The sequence below is a fragment of the Taudactylus pleione genome, unplaced genomic scaffold (assembly GCF_031769625.1).
Source record: "Taudactylus pleione unplaced genomic scaffold, aTauple2 ptg000025l, whole genome shotgun sequence".
NCBI lineage: Eukaryota > Metazoa > Chordata > Amphibia > Anura > Myobatrachidae > Taudactylus > Taudactylus pleione.
In genome coordinates, this window is record NW_028284427.1 from 10,435,795 (window position 1) to 10,463,193 (window position 27,399).

General features: G+C 42.3%; 1 protein-coding gene across 2 annotated transcripts in view; it reads left to right on the plus strand.

Moving 5' to 3' along the window:
• SLIT3 (slit guidance ligand 3) overlaps positions 1-24,000 on the plus strand; it is a 747,204-nt gene extending 723,204 nt beyond the window's left edge. For both annotated transcript variants that reach the window (XM_088451316.1, XM_088451322.1), the window contains 4 exons: positions 13,173-13,327; positions 15,932-16,217; positions 18,503-18,708; positions 23,113-24,000. In XM_088451316.1, the coding sequence (XP_088307442.1) occupies positions 13,173-13,327; positions 15,932-16,217; positions 18,503-18,708; positions 23,113-23,351 (886 nt within the window). In that variant the 3' untranslated portion in view covers positions 23,352-24,000. The remainder of the gene's footprint in view (positions 1-13,172; positions 13,328-15,931; positions 16,218-18,502; positions 18,709-23,112) is intronic.
• Positions 24,001-27,399: the final 3,399 nt, after the last annotated feature.

A 27,399-nucleotide genomic window follows, 5' to 3' on the forward strand; every position in this document is an offset into this window, starting at 1 on the left:
CAGTGGAAGAAACAATTATTGCCCATGATAAGGAAAAGCCCATTGTCATGCCTGGGCACAAGACAAAAAAATCAATTTCTTATGTGTGGACTTCTTTCTACCCAAATCTGGACAACAATTGATGGGATTTGGTTGCGGGGACACAGGACCTCAACTAACAGTCTAAAATGCACTGCATTATTGGCGGATATTGGACGCACATATAATTCTAATACCAGCATAGATGTTATGCAACTGGGTGACTGCTGTCATACTTGCTCCCCCTTGCAAAGGATTGTTTAACAGTCTTCCTGGTCCCCTTCTGGGATTAAAATCCATTCCCAGCAGCAGTAGGCATAGCGCTCAAAGATTCTTCTGGGGCAAAGACTGATGTGAATGATTTAAATATTTTTTGTAAATGCCTTCCCTCCTCCCTCATAAATTTGCTTCGGAATCAAAAAATTAAATTAAATTTACTACTAATCAAATCTTCCTTTTCCTGCCTTCAACTACATACATACTCCAACTCCCTCAGGCCTCTTGAATAATAAAAACATTTGTTTCCTGATGTGCCATGTTGGAAGTTGAACTGCCGCTGCTGCTGCAATCTTTGATATGTGGTTGCTGAATGCCAAAAATGTCCAGAAATGTTATGGCCACAGACAGCATCTCCTGCATTCCCATTTGATTTAAAAAAAAATATTCTGGTCCACCAAGTTGATTTTGTGGGCAGAATATGGTACATATTGTTCACCCATGCTCTCCCCTCCTCCCTCATAAATTTGCTTTGGAATCAAAAAATTTAATTAAATTTACTACCAACCAACCCTTCCTGTCCCTGCCTTCAACTACATACATACTCCAGAACTCCCTCAGGCCTCTTGATTAATGAAAACATACGTTTCCTTATGTGCCATTTTGGAAGTTGAACTGCCACGTATTTGTGCCGCCCACTGCTGCAGCTTAGCTTAGTTAGCCAGCTAGCTTGGTGCAAATTTTGGGCCTAAACCGGATGAAAACAATATTGTGACCTGTGAGCTGGTCAAAATTGACTGGAAATGAGTGGAAATGAATGTTATTGAGGTTAACAATACTGTAGGAACAATAAAACAAACAAAATATTATGTGATTTTAGCAGTTTTTATACATTTTTTAAAAAAAATACAGATCCAAAACTAAAACACGCAAGGGGCGGTTTTGGCAAAACCAAATCCAGATCCAAAACACGAAGAGATACAGATCCAAAATCATAACACGGGGGTCGGCGCACATCCCAACTTCCACTATAAGAGAGTGACACAAAAGCCAGTGGACCCCAACCGTGGATATACTTCTGGGGATACCCTTGCCCTCCATTATATAATAAGGGTGAGGCACAATAATTTCTCAAACACAGCCAATCCTTACAGTGCGCAGTTGTAAAGAGAATTAAGTGGTATTTTTAAGCACATCTACTTCACTTTATACTGTCCTTCTACTTCCTGGTCTACTGACGATGGGTTATTTACATACATCTAATTACCAGGGTGAGCCTGGGGAGTCGATGAGGATTCGGAAGTCACAGATCACGGTCTCTGTTGCCCTAAGATGTCGATAAAACAATGCCAGTGTGACAGCAGGCATTTTCCTCATCAGTGGGGCATTATGGATCCGCTTCCTAAAGCAACAGTGCTAATTATTCCTCTGCCCTTCATATTGATCAAGGAGGAGGTCTCCATTTGTACTGACACCTCATTACTATGAGATTTATGGCTAGTCTGCTACCTTTACACTGCATGTTCTGCTGAGATTTGGAAAACTGCTGCACAATGCTTTTGGCCTTTTCACAAATGTCACACTAATCTTTTATTGGTTTAAGGAGAGCAGGAAAGGATTAGCATGGAACTAGATAGAAAAAGACTAGGGAGACACAGTAACATGATTATAAAACATGCCAGGATGTAATATCTTAATGAATGAATGTAACAGCTCTGTCCACAGCAGCTATAAAAATTACAATTGTACTTTTCAATAAAAATTTTTCCATGTTAATGCCGCTATGTCACATTTCATATCAAGCTTTACTACATTGGATTTGGAATTTTAGTGTTTTGAAAAATTGCTGCCAATTGTTGTAAATTTATATTTAATCATTTTTTGGACACAAAATTTAGCAGTTCAACAATTTGTCTGCAATAGGAATAACAGTAGAAAACAGGGACACAGGGTTTTGCATTTAGACAAGAAAGAAAGAGTTTTGCTCCAATCAACAGAAAGACATTTAGGTCCTCATTCAGAGTTCTGAGTAAATACAAATAGAAGGTGCAATTTTGCACCTTGGTAAGATAATGTTGCAATGAAGTTTAGACAATTGTAGGGGGGTGAGTACTTCTTAGCTCAATTTTAAGTTGTACTGTCATAGTAAAAGTGGGTACACACCTAGCAGATATATCTGTAGATGATGGTTGTTCATGTACACTAAACGACCATCATCTTCCAAGCAACCGCGGGTCCTGCCCCCTATTGCGGCTCCCTCTGCATGTATATGGGCGGTCGCCAGACCATCCTTACACACTGGCCGATGGGCAGATTTGTCTGCAGATATATTTGCTCATCAGCTGTGCAGCACAGCCATCACGATATGTCGGTGAACAACATCGTTCACAGACATATCACTGGTACACACTGGCCGACGGGCACCAGATATGTTGGCCGATCAATTGATCGGCCAATATATCTGTCCGTGTGTAACCAACTTAAGGATATAGCACATAGAAATTACATGGCAGCAGAAATGAGATAATATAAAAACTTTTATTAAAATAAGAGAAATTAGTTGTTTGAATTAATCAAAAGTCCTATGTTCATAGAACAGAATAAAACGTGTGCATTAGAATATACTGATGAGCTAAAACAATCAGGAACTAAAAGTCCCAGGACAATTTCCCTTCAAGATCTTGAAGTAAGATTCTATACCAAGTTTTCAGCACTATTAGTGAATGTTTATGCTGATGATTTATTGGCCCTTGGGCTGGGAGTTCCTGTTTGTTATAGATCATCATTATACATGCCTCCCAACATTCTGTGGTCCATGCATCAAGCAGCAATGGCATACCTATCAAATCGGATTGCGAGTACTGGGGGTATATTTACTAAAGGTTAATTTTATAAATTTTGATCTAATTAAAATAAATCAAAATAAATGTTTTGTTTCTGGGGATAAAGCACACATTTACTAACCGGCAATATTAGATTAATTTTTTTTAAATATAAGTAAATGTGTGATTTAGCCCCAGAAACAGTACATTGATGTTAAATCAAGCAAGATCGATTAAAATTGACCTTTAGTAAATATACCATATGATATCATGGCGGCAGCACAGTTGTACAAGATCATGCTGTTGTACCGATAGCAGGGCGGTTGGGAGGTATGAGTATGTCATGATCCACAAGTTTTATCCTGTTCTAGGCTGAACATAGGATATTGACTGACGATGTTACTATCTCATTTCATATCTATTTATTTATTCCACCATTTGAGTTACAGTACCTGTGCTTATGTGATTGTTTAACCAGCCCTTCCACATCATTTGTATGTGCTGTTGTTTCTAAGAAGGGGTTTAGAAGTTGTTCCCCATTATTTGCGGCTGGCAACATTTGTATATTAATTTGTGCAGATATAAGAAATTACTTCTTTACTACTTTCAAAAAGTTGTACTAGCCTAAAGTCGCCCAATATTTGTATGCTGCATGCAAGAGCAGACTGTAATTTCTCTACATGCAGAGAAAAATTAAATTTTCACCTATTGCATCATAGGGGTTGGGTATGAGAGCCCAGCACTCGGGATGCCGGCTGTCAAAAGACAGACAGCGGCATCTCGATGCTGAGAATCCCGCCAGGGGCACTGTAAGTACTCTAACCCTTCTCCCTTCACCCCCTAACCCTCCTTTCCTGTATCCTAACCCTCACGGTTAGTGCCCAAACCTAACCCTCCTCCCTTAGTGCCTAAACCTAACCCTCCCCCCCCTTAGTGCCTAACCCTCCCCGATAGTAGTGCCCAACCCTAACTCACCCTGTCCTCAGCCTAACCCTAACTTCCCCCATCCCGCAATCTAACCCTAACCCCCCCCCAGTGGTGCCTAAAACTAATCCTCCCCCCCATTCCCCCTTCCCCGTGGCTAACAGCGCCTGGTATACGTACGATCGGGATGCCGGCTCTCGGGATTCTGGTGTCGGCATCTCTACTTATGTCGGGATTCTGGTGTCGGTATCTTTACTTATGTCGGGATTCTGGCGCCGGTCTTGTGCCTGCGGTATGGGATTTCGGCAGCTAGCATCCCGTGTAGGTCTATTAACTACATCCCGCATCACAGTATTTCCAGGTGCACATTTGTACCCTTTAGATGGATTTGCCCCTCTCTCTTTGATTTATTCCCTCAAAGTGCACACAAAACAGTGGAGACAAGCATGTTGTGGTGATCAATAAGCATGTGGAGACAGCCTAATAATTAGCAGTGACCACAAAAGGCACTTCATGTTGCCTACTCACAGTGGCATATGTGGTGTCTGGTTAATTTATAGGTTATGTTCTCCTAAAAATAGTTTTAGGCAAATAATTGCAGACTTCACTGGATGTAATACTTACCTACTTATGCAGGCTGTGCTCCGAGGGGTCCGAGGAGTGGGACTTCCAGGTGTGAGAATAACATCATCATGGCCCTGCCTCTGCAGCTCAATGCTTATAGCATGGTGAGGCACAGAGCCGGCCGTGATCAGTTTGATGCCCTAGGCAATGTGGGTCACGAGATGGGCCATGGCCTCACCAAATGGCAACGGTCTCATGACAGTGGGTGACTGTTGAGGCAGAGGGTCTCAGCCATCAAATCCCTCCCCCTTGTGTGTCTCCAGCCATCACATCTCTTCCCTTTGTGTCTCCAGCCATCAAATCTCTCCCCCCTTGTGTGTCTCCAGCCATCAAATCTCTCCCCCCTTGTGTGTCTCCAGCCATCAAATCTTTTACCCTTGTGTCTCCAGCCATCAAATCTCTCCCCTTTGTGTGTCGCCAGCCATCAAGTCTCTCCCACATGACATTGACGTGACCTTAGGTTATGCCAGTGTTACACTGATGGAACCTGCAGGAACTGTATGATCGGTGCCGGACTTTACAGGCTTTCTGCTGCTCTGCTGCCTATCATATAATATAACATACAGCAGTGCAGCAGTGATGGAAAGCGTGTAAATCCCATTTGGGTTCCACAGAAATTCTGAGAGAGTAGGGAAGTATGGTGCATGTAGATGGCACCAACTGTCCCCTTCTGTGGCTACCAACAAGCAAAAATTTAACAGTTATATTTTGACTGTAGATATGACTATATATGACTATAGTTATGACTATATATGATTATAGATATGACTATATATGACTAGATATGACTATATATGATTATAGATATGACTATATATAACTGTAGATATGACTATATATGACTATAGTTATGACTATATATGATTATAGATATGACTATATATGACTGTAGATATGACTATATATGACTATATATGATAGATATGACTATAGTTATGATTATAGATATGACTATATATGACTGTAGATATGACTATATATGACTATAGTTATGATTATAGATATGACTATATATGATTATAGATATGACTGTATATGACTATAGTTATTACTATATATGATTATAGATATGACTATATATGATAGATATGACTATATATGACTATAGTTATGACTATATATGATTATAGATATGACTATATGATTATAGATGACTATAGATATGACTGGTAATAAATAAATATGACTACATATGACACCGTTTTATGGGTGTGCATAAATTAGCCATTGCAATCTCCTTCATAGCATGAGAGTCCTCTGCGTGTCAGGAGAGCCACAGTGTTTGAGACAGGTCAGACTTACTCATAAGCTACGTGGCTGCCAGATCTGCGTCATGGTTCCCGATGTTTACCCTTTTGCGTGTCATCGGACAGATATGAAAAGGCTGCAGTGTGTGTCCCTATGCTTGGGGAAGCTTTGGAAACATTACCATATTTTCTCTATTAACAGATCGCAGCTGCGTTGACATTTACGTGCAAATCTGAATCAGACCCATAGGGTTCTAGGTGCTTAGGATTAGTTTTTCACAAAGGAATTAGTATAAAGTCGCTGATTTTATTGTTTTTCATCCATTGTGTTACATTATACAAAATGTTTCATCTTAGTTCGCTTATAGTGTACTAGGTACTTAGAATTCGTGTTTTGGTGCTGCTAAGTCGTAAAGGATTTCAGGATAAGTGTATATGGACACATCTGTAGGTAACAGAGATCCCCACTAACTAATAGGCTCCTCTGCAAAAAAAGGCCTCATTAGTTGGTGAAGGTGTCAAAGTGTTGGGAGTAGTATGTGGTTATAGGGACCAATGGGAATCTGCAAATAGACCCCTAGAAAAATCTTCTTGGAATTAAGTAACAATTAAAAACCGAGTATGACTTGAAGAGCAACACTGGAGTGACTGTAGGGGGCGCTGTTTCATAAATTGTGACAGTGGGCCTGAGCAGCATTATATGGGTGTGACCAGGGCCGCCATCAGGGGGATACTGCAGGGACTGGAGTTCCGGGCCAGGACAGAGATGGGGCCCATCCCTGGCTCTTACTTCCAGGGCTATTTTTCAGTCAGAAAAGACCAGAGCAGATTGGAGACTGGCAGCCAGCCGTGGAGAGAGACCTCACTGGCATATTGAATTTGGCATTGGCCACGAGTCAGTCGCAGCTCGCGGAGTCAGGAGCTGCTGCTGCGATCTATTTTGTCAGTCCCGAGCCCCACAATTTTTGACGGTAGCCCTGTGTGTGACTGTCATTGTCTCACTGTGTTAGATGTAAAATATACTATGGGGTAAATTTATCAAAGGTCGATTTGGCATTTTTAGTGATTTGAGGTGTGATATTCATTTGATTTGTATTCGATTTTGCTTTTGGGTATCAACCAAAGGCCAAATCGAATGTAAAATCGAAATTTTAGTCAAATTGGCCTCAAATCGACCATCGGAAAAACATTGGTACTTTTACACAACACACAAAACCCTTATTTACTATCATTCATTTTGAAATCGACCTCAAAATCGGACTTCAAATCGAACTTCAAATCACCAAATGAATAGACCTGCTTCATGCTTTCGATTTGAGCATGAGCAGGTTGGATTGACACAGATACATGCAGTTAAAAGTAAAAAAAAAATTGACGTGAGGTCCCCCCCCCAAAACAGAACCAGCCCCAGACTGTTCAAACCCAGGTCTGGTTGACTAAGTACAGGGAAAAAATTACGTAGGGTCTCCCTGTACTCAGTACAACCAGCACTGGGCTATGGGAAGCAGGGCTGGTTCTGGAATTACAGGGAAAATTTGCGTACGGTCTCCCTATAATTCACTGAGCCAGCCCTGGACCCTTTCTAACGGGGGACTGATGCCACAGCCAGGGGAGCCCTATCACCGGGCCCCCCAGCCGCAGCATCAGCCCTGACCACTAGTCAGCCGAGGGATCCCTGGGGAGTTGGAGACCTCTCCAATAAAGGGGTCTCCCACTCCAGGGCACCCCTAGCCTAGGCTGATAGCCCGGGGCTATCCCGGCCACCCCTGGGCGGCGGGTGGCAGGTTGATTGTGTTAGTGTAGTGTAAAAATAGAAGAATATAAACATTGGCCCTGATTCAGACCCACTCGCGAGCGGCTGTCCGCTCGCAAGTGGGTCGATGTTCTGCACTGAGCATGCGCACGACGGAGGGAGCTCCGTCGAGCGCATGCGCCAGACACGACGAGCGAAGGACTTTCCTTCGCTCGTTGTGTCTGATCAAAGGGGGCGTGCTGTCGATGTTGATTGACAGCACGCCCCCTTTGGTGGGCGTGCCGGGGGCGTGCCTCCCTGACGGGGGCGTTCCTAAGGGAACGCCTCCCGTCAGAAGCCGGCCCACTGACATCACTAGTGATGTCAGTGGGAGTGATTTTGGCTCTGATAGAGCTAAAATCACTCCGGAGCTTGCGGTTGAAAACCTCAACCGCAGGCTCCGGCTCGCAGTTTCGATGGTCTCGATGGTCACGACCATCGCGGCCAACAAACTGCACGCTCGTATAGGCTGTGGGTGGTGACCCACAGCTATACGAGCGTCCAAGAGGACGCTCCATTTTTATGGAGGGCGGGTCTCATTCAGAGCGTGCGCTCTGCTCAGAGCGTACGGCTCTGAATGAGGGCCATTGTCTTTACAATAGAACTGACCTGTAGTTCACCTGTAAAGAAATATTGAAAGAAACACACAAACACCTTACACAGTATAAGTTTAATACATACACACATACACACTTACACATACCTATATTAGCTCGAGTGGTCCCCTTGTCAAGTAGGCATCCATGGGTCTTTTTAAATTAACAAAACGATAAACCCGACAATCGTACTAAGCAATATTCATCCTAACCAGGATGAATAGTCCTTCCCAAATGAAGCGCACAGATGCGGCTTCCTCCTTTGAAGCGCCAGGTCTGAGCGTTCATTGGCTGAGAGAGGTCAGGCGCCTCAATGGTGGGAAACGCAAGATAAACTTTAGCTGCCCTGCGGCTCCAGGGCTGGTTCTGTGAATTATAGGGAGACCCTATGCAAATTTTTCCCTGTAATTCCAGGAGCAGTGCTGCTTCCCATAGCCCAGTGCTGGTTGTACTGAGTACAGGGAGACCCTACGTAATTTTTTCCCTGTACTTAGTCAACCAGACCTGGGTTTCAACAGTCCGGGGCTGGTTGTGTTTTGGGGGGGGGGATCTCACGTCATTTTTTTTAGTTTTAACTCTTTATTTACTTTTTACAGTCAGATACATGCAGGCATCTCACTGATGTCTGCATGTATCTGTGTGAAAACGAACTGCTCATGCTGAAAGTGAAAGCATGAAGCAGTTCTATGCTGTCGGGGATTTGCAGTTAGTTTCGAAGTGTGATTTGCCGTTCGATTTGTACATGAACATGCCAAATCGAAGAGCAAATCACTGCTCAAAACCGACTCAAATCGAATTTGTTTTGCAAATCGCAAAACAAATCGAATAATAGTAAATGCAGTGAAAAAACGGGTTTGACTAAATCACTCCTCAAATCGACCTGCAAATCGACCTTTGATAAATTTACCCCCATATCTTTATATTCTGTACCTTCATTTTTGTCTACCATACACTTTGTCTAGCGTAACATTTTAGCAAAAATGTGCTTTATCCAAAGTGATTTTTCTGCATTGTATCAAGATTGAAACTGTTAGAAAAAATGGCTACAAATGTTGGCACCACTTGCCATTGCCCATGATGTATTTACACAGATAATAAAAAGCACACCGCACCCATCCAGACTTTAAATCGTATGAACGCCAATCCAGGGCTGAATCAATTAAAATATATCTAGTGAGGCGATGAGATGTGAAAGATTTGTTTGGCATTATTATTAGGGGCCTATTTATCAATCGCTTCATCCCTGCGAATCAAGTGGAAACAGCAGTTTCTGCATGTTGTGGAGGTGCTTTTATCATGTTCTTAAAACGAAAGGTTTTGGAAGCTTGACTGCAGGAGCTGACACCCTCTTCAGATGGCGTTAGCCCACTCCTACCAATTGGAGGAGGGCCTGGAGTGCAAAGAAGGGTCCATTAGGATCATTCTGTCCCTCACAGGGCGCACGAACGGTAATAGACAAAACTGTGCAGTGTAAAATTTCACCACTACTAGGACAGCTACTTATCAGATGGGCAACATCAGTGACATCGCAGGGAGCTAACTGCTTTGCACTTGGAGTGTTTAAGGATCTATCTACGAAGCATTGGAGAGAGATAAATTGGATGGAGATAAAGTACTAACCAATCAGCTCCTAACTGTCATGTTTCAAACACAGCCTGTAAAGTGAGTCCTGTATCTGATCCCTGTAGTGTTCCGGCAAGGCTGTTTTAGCGCCCTGCCTGAAATGCGCCCTGCCTGAAATGTGCCCTGCCCAATCAAAGTGAGTGAAGAGATCCCATGCGCATGCATTCACACTGCGGAAGAGCTTGGGGGCCGCCCAGCACCTCCGTGAGTGCTGGCCATGCCCCCTACAGTGATGAAAAGGGGGCGAGCCTCAAGTACACGCCCCTTTTTCTGGGTGACCACGCCCCTTTCTGGGCGCATTCGCCACGCGCTAAAGTGCTCCTTTTTGACAGGCGCCCTGCCTGCCCTAGTGTAAAGACTACAGATGCAGGATGTGGCCTCAGCTATGTGCAACATATTAAGATCAATTGCCCTATATTGGTGTTTTAAAAACATGAAATAAGAATTTGAGTAATGATTGGGTTATAACTTATAATCTGAATAGGAAACTATTGTTATTCCATTTTCCATCCTATCCTGAAATCACAGAAGCACAGTACATTGAATAGCTGCTAGAACTACTGTTAAATCTGTTTCTTTTCTTTCAATATGGATCTTAGTATCATCAGATAGGGAATATTACATATTCTTATTTTTGCACATTAGTGAAATAGAAATGTGAACTGTAACCTGCTGATGTTCTGGTAACCACTGAAAACAGGGAGATTGGCAGAGTTTCCAGGCTAGAATTGGGAAATCTGGAACACAAGTAGCATCTTAACATAAGCCAGTAGTCTTTTATTAAGTTTGACCTGTTCCTGCTGATGATGAATGAGATAATGCTGCAGACATCCAGGGAAAATCAGCGTAGAGCACAACGTTGGAGAATGACCAGTCATGGTAATGATTACTTTTACTTGAAGCATATATTTTCACAGATTACACATTATATAAAGATCAATATTGCCGTTAGATGACCTTCATTGTGTGTGTGCTATCCTTGTGTATGCCAAATAAAGAAAAAACATGCTCGTGTTCTCATTGTGTTTTAAATTAATAATAGTGTTGAAAGAAACATTGTTTTCAATAATCTGGGTGCCCTTAAAGGGCCGTTAAGATATTGGCTTCATGGCAGTGAGTGTTCAGGTGTTTATGACTAATAGGTAACATCAGCCAGGAGCTAACAGGCCCCCCATAGTGGTATTACCTGATAGAAGGCTGGCTGGTGAATGTGCAGGATGAGAAATTGCTTGGCAAAATGTTAAAATCCTAGATATTTATTTTGTTGGATGCGTTCCACAAATATTGACTGTGTTTGTAGCTAAGATGTAAGTCACCGTGTCAGTTCTACTAGAAAAACAGTATTTAATTGTAAGTGAAACTGCATGGAAGCCAAAAGTAATTTACAAGGCAGTAGCGCCACCTAGTGTATCAAAACTTTAAGGCAGCTGTTTTATTACAGCAAGATCAACTTGAATATTTTTAGTATGTCATTTGTATGTTGCTCTAAGCCCCAATTAGTTTTGTTTAATATGATGCTCATAAGGCTGAATCCAATTTATTTAAACTTTAGTTTTGGGTTGCATTGCAGTCTTAATACATTTTCAATTGAAAATGATGCTAAATAGTAAAGTCAAATTTACCACTTAACTGACGTGGTCGTATGGGATGCGAACGCAGCTAGCTGTGCTTCAGCTAAGAAGGTGCGAACGCACTGTCCCGCTGTGTTTTTGAAAAGGAAATTTGTTTGAAACGTGCAGAACGGATCTTCCCGGATTCTCTTGCGGACCCGGCAATGTCTGACCGGTTTTGCTGGAAAAATCATCAGTTAAGTGGTTAATAGCAGAGATTACCATACCTGCTGTTTAAAACAGTACTATGTTCTAAATATGAAACAACATGTGTAACAAAATTACTTCTTCCATATACTCCTCTCCATAAAAAATGGGCTAGTAACTACTATAGTATCTATGGTCATGATGTTATGTGGCTTCTGGGCTTTCGGATTACTTAGAAGCAGCTTGTGATTCAGCATAAATTAAGAACATTAACTAATCACACTAAATAACAGTTCTGAATAATGGTTTAGTGTAATCATTTATATGATACTTATGGTCATGACTTGTGCCCAATAAATACCTAATTTCTTTGACTACATGAAGTAGCCTTCTTTTATACTCTGTGCGCAGTCAGTGTCCTATACTCTATAACAGAGGTTCCCAAACGCGGGCCTGGAGGCTCCCTAACAGTTCAGGTTTTAGAGATATCCATGGTTGAGCACAGATGACTTAATTAGTACCTCAGCTAATATGATTTAACCACCTGGGCTCAACCATGGACTTCTCTAACACCTGAACTGTTGGGGGGTCTTGAGGACCGCGTTTGGGTCCTCAAGATCCCCCACAGAATCTCATGGAGTGAGTCCTACGGTGTGTGCTGTGTGCACTCAGCATTAGGTCCTCTTTCTCTACTGTATACTCTTATAAAACATGGAACAGAGGAGCAACGCAATGAACTAAAGCTTGTGTGCCCAGGCTCTAATCCAAATGTTGGTGATAGAATTATGGTAACGATGATAATTGCACCAACATCAGTGTACTGTAAGCATGGTAGATATTTGCAAGTGCCCTAGGCAAAGCTTCACTCTGCCGCCCCTGCTCCCCCAGTTTTCTATCTACTTGTTTGCTTACCTCAGGCCATCCTCTCGTCTCGTGCTGTGCTCCTCCATTCCTTGTCTGTGTCTGCTCCGCCTCCAGTGCTCTCCTCTGACCTAACGATCTGCAGTGCTCTATATGGTGCCCAGCTTGTCCCAGTGTCTGGAGAGAGTCCTACCTGCCATGCATAATACACTATTAGCTTATTCTCTGACTTTACAAGTCAGCAATTTTATACAGAACTCTATTGTGTTTCAGTGACATTCTGTATATGTGAAGCAGCAAAAGATGATAGACAGTGAGTGTAATTGCCTAATAACTATGTAATCACACAAAATGGGGACAATTTTTAGAAACCTAGGTCACAAAAACATCACATTAGAACAAAGTTCAAGGTTTAACATCCAACTGATTTTATTTTATGACTCGCTAGCTATATAATACAAGGATGTGGTATGATATGGTATGTTTTTATTACAAGATCTATAAATGGCACCGCCTTCAGCTACACTGTGATTCTGTCATGTGCTTTGCAGTATTATTTGACTTACATTTATTCTAGGCATCATATGAATGATCACCCCAACTTGTGTGTACCTCTCTGCATGCATGTTCATATATGACTTTGTAATCACATAGTGAGTGATCTGATGGTGACTTTTATATTGTGCTTACAGTGTGGAAACTATCAACGATGGCCTCTTTCATACCGTTGAACTAGTGATGCTGAACCAAAGCCTCAGCCTGGTGGTTGATAAAGGAACGCCTAAAAGCCTCGGCAAGCTTCACAAGCAGCTCTCACTCAACCTGAACACTCCCCTTTATCTTGGAGGTACACTTTTTTTCAGAATCAGTTTAAAGTGGTGCCCATGCTGTAAAGACTATTTTGTTGATGTTGATAACATACGTCATAGCACTTATACCTTATATTGTAATGCTACAAGCCCCCTCTAAAGTAATATTATGGTGAAGTAATTTGGAGCAAATGTTTTGAATGAATCCTATTTTCCTACTCTTCTAGTATGTCGGGGAGACTCCAGAACTTCAGCTGTGAATCTCATCATCGTGGCCCTGCGCCCCGATGTAAAATGTAGCGAATTACGCCATTTACTGTAGAAACTGGCTCATGATGAAGTGATTCACTGCACTACACTCCCCTCATGGGCACCTGAGACTCCCCCCACCCCCTCCGAATCTCATGGAGTGAGTCCCACAATGTGTGCTGTATGCACTCAGCATTACGTCCTCTTTCTCTTTTGATATTCTCTTATCAAACATGGACAGGTGACTTAATTAGTACCTCAGCTAATTTGATTTAACCACCTGTGCTCAACCATGGATATCTCTAAAACCTGAACTGTTGGGGAGTCTTGAGGACCGCATTTGGCTCCTCAAGACCCCCCCTCCCCCTCAGAATCTCATGGAGTGAGTCTCACGGTGTGTGCTGTGTGCACTCAGCATTAGGTCCTCTTTCTATACTGCATACTCTTATCAAACATGGAACATAGGAGCGACGCAATGAACTAAAGCTTGTGTGCCCAGGGCCGGATTAAGGCCCACATGGGCCTGGAGCTGAAAATGTTCAAAGGCCTATACTGAGAAGGGGAAGAGCTGTGATCGGTGCTGTGTGAGTGTGTTCAGAGTCACCTTGGTGGGTACACCCCCTACACTATGAACACTATGAGGGGTATTCAGTATGAAACGTTAACTTCACTGTCGAAGTTAACGTTTCATATCGGAGTTTTTAACTGCGTTAAAGTATCAGGCGCGCTCCCACTTATCCCCGTATTCAATATAAAATTAACGAAAACGGGAAACTCCGAAGTTGGATTTACGTAAAGTTACAAATTTTTCCTTAAAAAAATTGTAAGACCCCCCCCAAAGTTCTAAAAACATGGGGGAACACTATGGGTACCCCCGTTTTAGCCTTTAATTGAAAGTCGGGGATTTAAATAGCCGCAGCAGGTGTTTTTTTCCCGACATTGAAGAAGTGATGCAGAAGAGCACTTAGGTTATTTTTTTAGTTTTTTTAAGTGGTCCCATCAAATTTGGGGTACATGAAAATGGATACTAGCATATTTTTAAGTCCCTAAAGTAAGTTTTTAAAAATTCTGCATTTCTGCACCTGCCGCTATAATTCTATTCTAGAAAACACCTGCCGCATACTTGCAGAATAGCCCTGAACCTATTTCCCTATTTTTAAACAATTTTTTCCCATTTTTTTTTTCACCCCAATTTTTAAATAAATTTTTTTGGGTGTCCCTATTTTTTCTTTAAACTTTTTTTGACACAGTTCTTTTTTAAATGTCATTCCCAGGGGTGCAGGCTATTTTTTTTAAGCCTGCACCCCTAAACCCCAATTCTGCACTTTTTTTCGACACCTATTCAATGGTGAAAAGTTATCCTCGTTTTTTATCAAAGACTTTTCAAAACTGCGATAAGTCTTTGAAATTGAATACGGTGTAAAAATAACACCTGCGATAATGACGTCATACCTCCGATATTAACGCAAAAACGATGTTATCGCACCCATATTGAATACCCCTGTATGTCTCCCTAACTACATTGAAATGGAAAAATGGCATAATTAATTTTTTAGGCGGGGACTAAAAAAACTATTTAAATACTTAAAAATTTTGGCTAGTTAGGCAGCTGGTAATCATTCTGTCATGTTGATGGGCCTATTTTTATCTGGAGGCCTGGAGCTGTAGCTCCATCCGCCCCATTGTTAAGCTGGCCCTGCCAGGCCCTAAATCAAAAGTTGGTGATAGAATTATGGTAATGATGATAATTGCACCAACATCAGTGTATGGTAGATATTTATGTTTTCTGTGCATAATAGGATGAGCCTGTATGCAGGGCTGGTGCTAGGTCTGCAAGTGCCCTAGGCAAAGCTTCACTCTGCTGCCCCTGCTCCCCCAGTTTTCTATCCACTTGTTCGCTTACCACAGACCATCCTCTCGTCTTGTGCTGTGCTCCTCCATTCCTTGTCTGTGTCTGCTCCGCCTCCAGTGCTCTCCTCTGACCTAATGATCTGCAGTGCTGTGTTTCGGCAGCCGGCTCCATCCAGTCCAGACTTGTAGTGGCAGCGGCCACCACCCTTAGGCAGCTGCACATAAGATGAGGCCTTAGGCAAGCTGATCACCATCTCTGGGCCCTCCTTCAAATTTTTGCAATGCCCTGTTCTCTGCCGTTGGTATTAATAATATTGGATTTCTTGCCAGTATAGATAAGAGAACTTCCCTGTTTGGCTTGAGGAATGATATGCAACTTGGGACAATAGTCATTTATAGTTTAGATTTGTTTCATTTTCTGTTACTCCTAGAATTTACCATGTACAAAAAACATTTTACACAGCAATTTGTTTCACATAACCTAATACAGTGATAAAGTACATAGCAAAAAGATACACACATGACATATTTGTATTTTAAAGGTATTCCACCAACATCAGGAGTATCCTCCATCCGGCATAGAGCTGACCGCATTCCCATTGGCTTTAGTGGATGTATACATGATCTACGAATTAACAATGAATTACAAGATTTTAGAGACTTGCCTCCAGTATCAATTGGTGTCTTCCCTGGGTGCAAGTCGTGCAATATATGCAGGCATGGCTCCTGCCTCTCCATGGAAAAAGCAAGTGTTATATGTGAATGCAACCCTGGATGGACCGGACCTTTGTGCGACCAAGAAGTTGGAGACCTCTGTGTGAACCATAAGTAAGCCCAGTAATAGCAAACGTTGTTTTTGGACTATGTTGTGATACCTTAGGCAAGCAGCCCAGGAATAATATCATTGTTAATAAATAATTATTTGTGCCATGGGAGTGTGGCCTATTGATGAATACATTCCAGACAGGGCTAGATCATATTCTATTCTGAAGAGAGAGCATTAATTATTTGTTTTGTCGTATTTACTGATATGAATGGAAGCTGCTGTTCTGCTTGTTCTGCAATCAAAGAACACAAGTGACAAGCATAGACAGTTCTGAAATATTATGTACCAATGCCTCTGCAGCCAATGAGAGACAAGACTTTTCAAATAAGTGCTATTGAGGGGCTGATGCAGGGTTGATGATGTTTCTTATATGTTTTTGCACTGCATTGCTCTAGAACTGAGCGTACGCAGCTACAGGCAATGCACAGTCATGCACAACTCACTTGCAACTGAAAGTGCGGAACTGGATGGTAACAGGGTATTGGTACGTAGGTTCAGAATGGGATTGCGGGATAGGAAGAGTTCTGAGTATGCGGAATTATGCCTGTTATTAGACAGATCTATTGCGCTCAGGCTGGTGTAAAAGCTGATAATGACATTGGTGATGGCTATGAAATCAGGTGCATGGATTGGAGCGCTCCAATCACAGAGATGAGTATAAACCTGCATAAGGACCAAAACACATCTCTCTGTACATTCATCGTAGGTGCAATTACGGATGACCTGCGTTCAACTTTGTATTGTATTGTATTGTGTTATTATGGGCAATTTATTTCTATTGCTCCCACAGTAGGTAACTTAAGCACAGCGGGTAATATATATATATAGTGTGTGTGTGTGTGTGTGTATATATATATATATATATATATATATACTAACAGTCAAAAGTCTTAGAACAGCCCCATGTTTCAAATTTTTTGTGAAATTTACAGGGTTTAATGCATCAATGTAAACTGAAATTGAAGCATAGAACATATAAACAATTGGAGATAAAAAAAGAAAAGAAACCAGATAATTATTTAATCTAAATTTTTTGACTCATCAACAAAATAGCCACCTTTTGTGGATATAGCAACCGAGCACACTTGTGGCAATATATCTACAATGGAAATTGAACATTGTTCAGTAAATTCTTCCTAACACTAGCAGAAGTTCCCACAAATGTTCTGCACTTGTAGGTTGCTTTGTCCAGTTCATCCCAAACCATTTTGGCGGGGTAAGCCTGGAGACTGTGCTGACCATTCCATGATTTAAACCTACTGTCTCGTTAACTCCTCTAACATACTTCTCACATTGCCTGGAGGTATGTTAAGGTTATTATCTTGCTGTAGGATGAACCCTTGACCACTAGGCATAGACAAGAAGGTTTTGCATGGCGCTGCAAAATGGAATGGACAGGGGTTTATTTACAGTACTAACTGGAGGCTCCTAGCGTGTTTAAGTCTGAAATGTAAAATGGGAATGCAATTAAAAGTGTTGCTGTTTTAAATTTTGGGCTTAAGTGCTCTGGGAAGCGGTGGCTTGCTTAGTAAGTATACTCCACACACTCAGGAACCATCCTTTTTTCTATTCAAACTCTGCATCAGTCCATAAGACCTTCTTCCAGTCTTCAGTAGTCCTCTGGTGGTGCTTCATGGCCCAGGAAAGGCTCTAATTGCTGCAGAACAGCTGTTAGTTATTAACCAACTACTTGTTCCCTGAAAAACACAATTTTTTAACTCAGAAATGTACATAGTTTTTTGGTTTTTGCGAACTTAAACTTTTTTTTTTTACCAATTTACAACTTACCCTTGTACCACTTCAATTTATTCTCTGGACTTGATCTGTTTAGATTTCTATAAAAACTGGAAAAACGGGGCATTCTAACACTTTTGACCAGATATATATATATAAATATAGGTGTAGATATATACAAAGATTATGATCGCTTAGATCAGGCCCGGCCAACCTGTGGCTCTCCAGCTGTTGTGAAATTATAAGTACCAGTATACCCTCCTACTGATCAACTGGTGAAGCATGCTGGGACTTGTAGTTTCACAACAGCTGGAGATCAATTTTAGGCCAGGCCTGGCTTAGGTGGTCTGTGAAAATCCAGAAGTTGATTTACACGTTATTTTACCCAATATGGCAGCACAATCTATCCCAATTGATGGCACATGTTAACACTATAAAATGTAGCTCAGCCGGGATTACTATTATTATTATTACTATTTATTGTTTTAGCTAAAAGTAGATGACCAAACACAAACCAAGACTTCTTACAAATGTTTTCTGTTGTATATCTTAGGTGTGTGCATGGTTCTTGCGTTGCTACTGAAAGTAGCTACACATGCAAATGTACAGAAGGCTACACTGGAATGTACTGTGACAAAAAGAATGAGACCAGCGCCTGCAGGAACCTAAAGTGCAATCACGGACAGTGCCATCTCTCAGAGAGTGGAGATCCATCCTGTCAGTGTGATCCCCACTTTACTGGAGAGCACTGTGACAAAGGTGAGCTATCATATAGTATTAGAGAGTTGCATGTAGTTTGACCTGCTGCTGTCTGCATGGCCATTAGCGTGAAGCCCCTTTTAGACCAAGTGATTTCAACCTCAACCCTCACGTTTTCCCAACAGGCCATGTTTTGTGACTTTCGGTCTGTGTAAACAGGTGGGATAATTACTGACCCAGCAAAATTGATTATCTCACCAGTGCGTGATTAAAGACATCCACAAAACATGACGTGGTGGGACTTGAGGACCGGAATGGAGAACCGCTGCTCTCGGTCTTAGAAGTATTATGAAGATTAGAAGGAGGAGAGTGGTTTTGCCCACCTGCAGATTACTTTTGCAGTTGCTGTGGGTTACTCACCAACAATGCTCAAAGATGCAAAAATTTCTTACAGTAATTGCAACCAATCAGACACACTTCACTTTCTAACTTCTACTAGACAGATACAGCTAGGGTCTTTGTGCTTGCTATGGTTTTAGTGAAGAATTGCCTCTGTTTAACCCACAGCAACAAATCAGCTATTAGCTTTTATCTGTCTAATGAAAATAAATGAGAAGTAGTTACATTGTCGATCGTAATACTGTCGGCAGTCACCATGTTGTATCGATGGGAGATCTTGTATCAAACGTGATATTGGGGCTAAGTAACCTTAAGCTGGGTACACACTAGACGATATGTGGTCTGATCCCGTGGATCAGGCCGACATATCGTCCTCATCGGTCAGTGTGTACCCACTATGTGCAACTATGCGCGTTCCCACAGGTCGTCCATCGGAGTTGTTTCCATCAGCCTGCCGAGACCGGCATAGTGGATGGAGCCAGTTCTTGACATATCGGTCGGTCGTTCACCGATTCGTGCAGTTTGTACAGACTTCCTGATATATTAAGCGGTTGGGCGTTGCATCACTGGGTACATACACCGGAAGCTTTGCATTCCTAATAATAGGTGTTGAACACAGATATACATGTGGAAAGCATTTGAAAGTAAACTGTTTTTCAACTGCTAAATTCTAAATAAGTGATTTGAATGTTTTTGCCAGTCAGTAAAGATTAACTTGACATATTAATTGACTGATTGGTTGTTATGGGCAACATCTCCACTTCAAAAAACTCTCACTTTAGTAAATTTACTCATTATAGTGTAAATATTGCAAACCTCCCAAATTTTCTAACTTTCACTGGACAGTCCTGATTTGAGGAAGCCAAAATGGGCATGGACTTACCAGTACAGGCTGTAGGCTATAAAAGGTCCTGACAGAAGGGGGCATTTTGTTGATAAATGGGGGCAGGGCAGCCATCAAAAATTTTGGGGCCCGGGACTGACAAATTAGACACCCCCCCCGTGTTTCTGAAACTCAAACCCCAAAGTGTCTCCCCAGCCTGCACCTCTTCTGTCTCCCTAGACAGCACCCCTTCTGTCTGTCCAGACAGCCTCCGAATTCAGCCCTTACAGCCAACGGACACTCACCTTGTGCCTTGTTGCAATAAGAAAAAAACAACTTTTATTTGTACCAGGCAGCCGCAATCCACCCCACACATTTCTCTCTGTGATTCCCCCCACATTCCCCTCTCAGCGATCCCCCACATTCCCCCATCTCAGTGATACCCCCATACATTCCCCTCTTTTTCTCTCTCAGTGATCCCCTCCATATTTCCCTCTCTCACGATGGAATCAGTATAAAATACTGACAGTCGGGATCCTGGTGGTCAGAGTCCCGACGCCGGGATCCCGACAGGGTTAACATACCGACACTTGTTGGTCGGTATGCTAACCCTCCCCCTCTCCCTACCCTATCCTTCCCTCTTTTGTGCCTAACTCTAACCTCCCCCTAGTGCCTTAATCTAACCTCCATCTCCCCGCACCCTAAACCTAACCCTCCCCCTAGTGCCTAACCCTCCCCCCACCCTATTAATTACCTTCGGCATCCTGGTGGTCGGGATGCCAGCGCCGAGATTCTGACCATCATCAGTATTCTGGCACCAGTAATGTAAGCCTTGACATTTTGGCTGCCAGGATGGCGAACACATACCCTCAGCAATCCCTTCCACATTTTGCGCTCTCTCTGCAATCCCCTCCATAATCCCCTCTCTCAGCAATCCCCCCACATTCCCCTTTCTCTGTCAGCGATCCCCCCACATTCCACTCAGTGTGTAAGTGACCCGCCACGCATTCCCCTCTGACACACACACAGACACACACCTCTGTCAGATTTATGCCACACACAATATAGTTCCCCTTACTCACCTACTTATCTTCTTCCTTCTTCCGATAAGCCCCGCCTCCTTTGATTTCTCCAGCCCCTTGAGTTCCTGGGAAAGGAAACCTGGCTCCCCATTGGTCGATGGCAGCCATCTTTCTGTTGCCTGCTATGGGGGCAGCCATTTTCTGTTAGCCCCTGGTGCAGCCTCAGCCTGCCAGATCTCTCACTCGTGTCACAGGCACACAGAGCACTCGGGGAGGGATCAGGAAGACCTGAATCATTAAAGGCACCTAGCTCGCCCCGATGGCTGGTAAGTCCATCCGTGCGCGGGCCCCTCTCTGTCCGGGCCCGTGACTCCAGACCCAGCAGCCCCCCCCCCCCTGGTGGCAGCCATGAATATGGCACATGACTCTCTTTTATCAGTGTTGTTCCCCCTTCATTATGTGACACGCCTACCCTCATACATCAATGTTAAAATAGTGTTCTAAATAAATTCAGTATAGTCTTAGTCGGGCTCTGGCCATAAATCAATCTGGTCTCCATATACAGTGACTGCTGGCTAGAGGCTAAGGGGGAATTCAATTAGCCGTGATAATGCGGTAATTTTTTGTGGGCTAAGCTTTTGCACTCTTCACGAGTGAATTCCGCTTATCGCGTCTATGCGCGTACCCATTATTCGCTAAAATACCATTCCCAAAAGTTGTGAAGTGGCGTCAACCCGAAGTTCTTCCTGCTTTTACCCGTGATAAGTATAAGCCAAATGGTGAAATCTGCCTGAACCTCAAAAAACGGCAAAGTGATATAGGATAACAGTATAGAAGTGTCCCTTTCATATAGCACCCCCATATGTCTGTCCCACATCAATTAAACCATTTTCCTGCACTTTGTACTTTTGTACCCCCAAAATGACATGTCATTATTGGCCAAATTAAGCTAATTGAAAAAATATTTTTGCCTAGTCATTAAGGAGGGTGTCCCAGTGGTTTTGATCCAAGTCCCAACGTTTTCAGCCAAAAATAGGGGTTTTGCACAACTTTTCACCTACTCATGAGGTAGTGAAAACTTTTCGCGGCAAATGGTATGGAAAATTCGCACCCTCGAAAAGTCGGGGCTAATGGGATAACTTGATAAGTACAAAATCGTACGATAAGATGTTTTTGTGGAAAAGCAGCTTATCGCATCTAATTGAACCAACCCTTAGTATATTGCACAATCCCCACTAACTGCCCAATGGCCACTTTACACAGTCCGGTTAGCTAGCTCATTGCACAAATTCCATTTCCATCTGTGTTGTGTGCACCACATTGTACAGATCCCTCTTCTACCATATTGCACGGACCATGTTTTTCTTGTTTGTTTTTTACTGCTCATTGCTATGGTACATATGGTAATTGGCAGCTGCATAGTTGTAAGCTTCACCTTGAGCTTGCCAAACTATATCTCACTGAACCGTAACTGACTGCAGGTGCCTGTAAACATCTGGGCATTTGGCACATCTGTGCTTTTCTCCTGTTTGTTCATCATTCCCTAATGCCATTCTGTAGGATTCAGAACTCACTGCTACACAATCAGTAGGCCAATTCGTGTATGTGAGATAAAGCTTTATAAACAATACACACACTGTATAACTTAAGCTGCATACACATGGGACGATTCGCTCCATGAGCGACATCGTCCAGTGTGTCCCCGACACTGAGCAGAAACACTGAACAATATCAAAAACGATTTAATCAGTGCCGGGCTCCCTCCCTTGATCCCCGAACATGCTACAACCTGACAATATCGTCAGGTTGGACAGGAGGTTCGGGCGATGAACGGCAATGGCCAATGACCAGCGGGAGCGCGCATTGGTCGTTATTGTTCATCATTTTGGGGCAGAAACTGAAAGACATTTTGGACTGAATGATAATGATATCGTTATCATTCCGTCGTCTAAAATATCGCTGCGTGTGTACGCACCATTATGGAAAACACTATACATACCATGTTTATCTTTGACCAATTTTGAAATCTGCACAGACCGGGTGCAGCCATTAAGGGTTGAACCAACACTGAGGAGTTGGGATGGGAGGGGAATTTTGTCCCTTCGCATGACAGCATGGAATAATGATAAAACTAATCAAAAAAATTTTTGCCAACTTACTCAAATTATTTCTTTAAAGACATTTGAATTAATTATTATTATTATTATTTTTTTTTTGCAGAGAATCATTGCCATGGCGAGATTATCCGTGAGATTGTCCGCAAACATCAGGGTTACAGCACATGCAGTACGACCACCAAGGTCCCACGCATGGAATGTAGCGGAACCTGCAGCAATGGGCAATGTTGTGTCCCACTTAGGAGCAAACGACGGAAATATGTCTTTCAGTGCACAGATGGCACTTCTTTTATGGAGGAACTGGACAGACATGTGGAATGCGGCTGTTCACACTGCTTATAGATCCACAACTACCCGAATGGAAAAAAAAGGCAAAAAAAAACCAAGCAACTGTAATGCTGCAATTTGTAAAAGAACTGTGTACTTTCATAGAGAAGCTGAAAAAGAAGATAAGAATATTAACTATATTGTAAAATAAACAAAAATAGAACTTATTTTTATTATTGAAAGTGACTATTTTCATTCTTTATTATATAAAATATCACACCACTTGGATATATGTATCATATAGTGAGTTATTTCTACTGTTTTTTTTTTTTTTTTAATGATTCATAGCCTAACAAAAAAAATAATTGGTACGTTTATATAATTTTGATTTTTAACAATGTGCCTCGATCTGGAAATGTTTGTTTTACTACAGAATCTTTTATTCTTTGCCCCTGAGAATTTTTCTGAAAGATTATTTTCTTAACTGTGAATGTGTTTGTTACGAAGGCAGATTTTGTACACAATGATACGTGTCATCTTTTAGATGTTAGTGACATAAAGATGAAGCATTTATTTATGCCGGTGTGCTTAGTTTTTACTGTCATTGTGAGTATTTTGGTTGAGAAATAAAACAGAGTTGCTTGGACATTATCAATAAAATTGATTGTGATTTATAATTATAATTCTAAGTTTGAAAATTAAAAATGCCATATTTTGTTTCCAACGTTGTTGAGTGATGTGCTGTGTTTTTCTATGGGTAGATCTATGGGCAATTAAGTTTTTACTGCGCATTATGTATTTTGCAACTGTCCTATAATACATTTCCATGCATGGCCTTGTTGTTAGAGTGAAGTGGGTTTTACGGTAAAGCAGTGGGCTTGGCACAGGTGAGCTATTAGACATGCTGCCCACTTGCAGGTAATCAGTCTCTTCTACTGCATTCTGAAGTCTGCTCCATTGCTAATTGATGACATATTACTTACAGCGTAGTCAATGGTAGAAGGAAAGAATCTGGGGTGTAAATAGAAGAATAATGGGGAAGGAGCATGCTTCAAGGTAGAGCTATCCCAGCATTTGGAAGGTCAAAATTAGGGGTGTGCACTGGCCACTTTTGGATCTGGATTGGTTTTGCTAAAACCACCCTTCCGTGTTTTGTGTTCTGATTAGAGATGTGCGCCTACCCCCGTGTTTTGGTTTTGGATCTGGATCTCCCCTGTTTTTGGATTTTTTTCCTCCGTGTTTTGTTTTCGGATTTTGGTTTTGGATCTGAATTTTTTGCAAAAAATCATAAAAGCAGCTAAAACCACATAATTTGGGCCTGGTTTTGTTCCTACAGTATTATTAACCTTAATAACAATGATTTTCAGGCATTTCTAGGCATATTTAACCATCTCACAGCTAACAATATTGATTTCACTATTTTCCACCAATATAGGCCACAGGCTGCAGCGAGCTGGCTGGCTAAAGTAAGCAACAGAGCAGCGGCACAAACGCACGGCAGTTGAAAAAAATATCAGACATCTATTGCCACACAGTAGTGGCAGACAGGATGGCAGTTTAATAAACTATGATAATGTCAGTCGGCAATGCCCCAAATTGTGGCAAATGTAAAGGAAAGAGGTGCAAGATGGAATTGTCCCTCCCATCCACTCTTATGTGGGATTTTAAAAAGGACATACACAGTTTAACAAACCAAGCACTTTAGCCACTAGGACTGACAATTTCGTGGATGAACTCCTTGGTTTGTTTGAGCCCCACAAAACATTTTTTGGAAGGACTACCTTCAATTATTAAAGAGGAGGTTGATGAGGGTGTTGGTAGTAGAGATTGCATGTGCTGGTCCAAACTGCTGGTAGCTAATACTGGACTGCTTGTTATTAATTTACAAATTATAATTTTGTTAAACAAATTGCATGAACTTACTGCAAATTACGTAACAGGGAGGAGGTGCCTAGATGGTTAACGTCCCTTCCTCTGCTAACTTTAGCTTTACAAATGGAACAGATGCCTTCACAACTGTTGTCAGAATTTATATTAAAATAATTCCACACCCAAGACGTTGCTTTTCTGGCTTTCTTTTTATCATTAGCAAGAACTGCTGCCACTGGTGGCTGATTTCGCAAACTACATCCTTATCATCAACATCCACATTAGCGTCAGATAGGACACAAATTTCCCCCTCATCCTCCTTTTGCACTTCCTCCACACTATCATCCTCATTTTTTATTATTTCAACATCTAATACTAGCACAGCCATCATGGTGTCAGTGATCCGCTGTGAAACTGGGTGACAGCTGTTATACTTACTTCCTCTATCAAAGGACTGTTTAATTGTCAATTGTTTTTCTAAATTACTTTCGAACACGAATGAGGATATAGATGGTGATGCAGGTGTTGGTGTTGGAGATCGAAGGCGCTTGGATCTCACAGAGAGGGAGCAGATAGGTGACACTGGATTTGTTACGTTTTGAGTTTTGGAACTTGGCGACATACACTTTGATATTTGATGAATGCGCTCCAAGTGACGTAACAAGGAGGAGGTTCCTAGGTGGTTTAGGTCCCTCCCTCTACTCATTCTTGCTTGGCAACGGGCACATATGGCTTGACAACTGTTGTCCGGATCGGGATGAAAATAATTCCACACGTGAGAAGTAGATTTTTTTGTCTTTTGTCCTGGCATGACAACAATAGGCTTTGGCTTTTGCAAGCCATGGGCAACAGCTGTTGCCTTACTTACACAAAGGACATCCTCGGCATCAACATCCTCATCACCAACATCTTCATCATCAACATCCTCATCATCCTTAGCGCCTTCATCCACCAAAATATCCTCCTCCTCCATGTGCAATTCCACAGAAGCATCCTCAATGACTACATGTGCAAGATGTTGACTGCCCTTCCCCACATTTACAGAGGGCACACAAATGTTTGAACTTGGAGGATCCTCCAGTACACTAGTATTTATGTCGGGCTCACACATGGCAACCGCGGACACACCTGCACTCTCCTCAGGGATTTGTGATTTTGATTTCTCAGGGCACACAGTTGGTTTTTCTGGAGCTGTCTTTACAACTTTCACATTTTTAACTGGACCACCACCACTACTACTACAAGCAGAAGGGCTATCAGAATCAGCAGTCTTCTTCATAAAGTAAGAAGGCCAAGGCCTTATCCTTTCCTTGCCACTTCATGTAGTGAATGGTATATTGCCAATTTTTTGTTTATCTAAAGTCAAATATCCTTTCAATTTTTTTTCTTAATTTCGGTAAAACCTGCTTGACCATATCGATGGCGTGACTTAAGCCCTGGGGCATGGGCCTTCGTAGAGGTCGAGGAAGTTGATGGCCTTGCACTGCTGGCGGCAGCTAAAACATTTGGTTTTGGCCTTGCTCTCCTGTCATGTGACAGCCCTCCATATTTTTTCTGCAGTCTACAAGCAGTGTCACAATCACCAATAGTGTAGCCAAGGTGCGGTTACAAAATTCACACACGTGCAGTCGTGCGCACACACAAAAATATTAGAAAAAACGACAAATGATGATTTATATTTTTTGTCAGCTCCAGAAGAACTTGGCCTGAGGGTAACGATTGATCACGACTGTAGTCGGGCAGCACAAGGTTGCAACTTGCGTTGCTGGCTGGCTCTTGTGCACTGTGTTTAAGGCGAAAACCCACCCACACAAACGAGAAAAAAATGTGACACTTTTATTGGATTTTTTTTTTAGAACGACTGGAGTCAGGCAGCACAAGGTTGCAACGCGCGTTACTGGCTGGCTCTTGTGCGCTATATATAAAAACTTTAAAGACACTTTGATTTTTTTATTTTTTTTTACTTTTTTTTTTTTTTGGAGTCCAGAAATTGGGCCCAGAGATGGACACAGCACAAGCCCAGGACACAGCAGACAGCCCAGATGGATCACCAGACTGCACCGTGACCAGAGACCAGAATGGATCAGCAGACAGCACAGTGACAGCACCGTGACCAGAGACCAGAATGGATTAGCAGTCACCAGCCCAGGACACAGCTGATAGCACCAGCACCTCTCCCAGCCCTACTCTACCCACCCTCCCTGTTCAGTCTCCACAGCCAGAGTGAAATGGCGTCTGTCGCATGGTACCTATA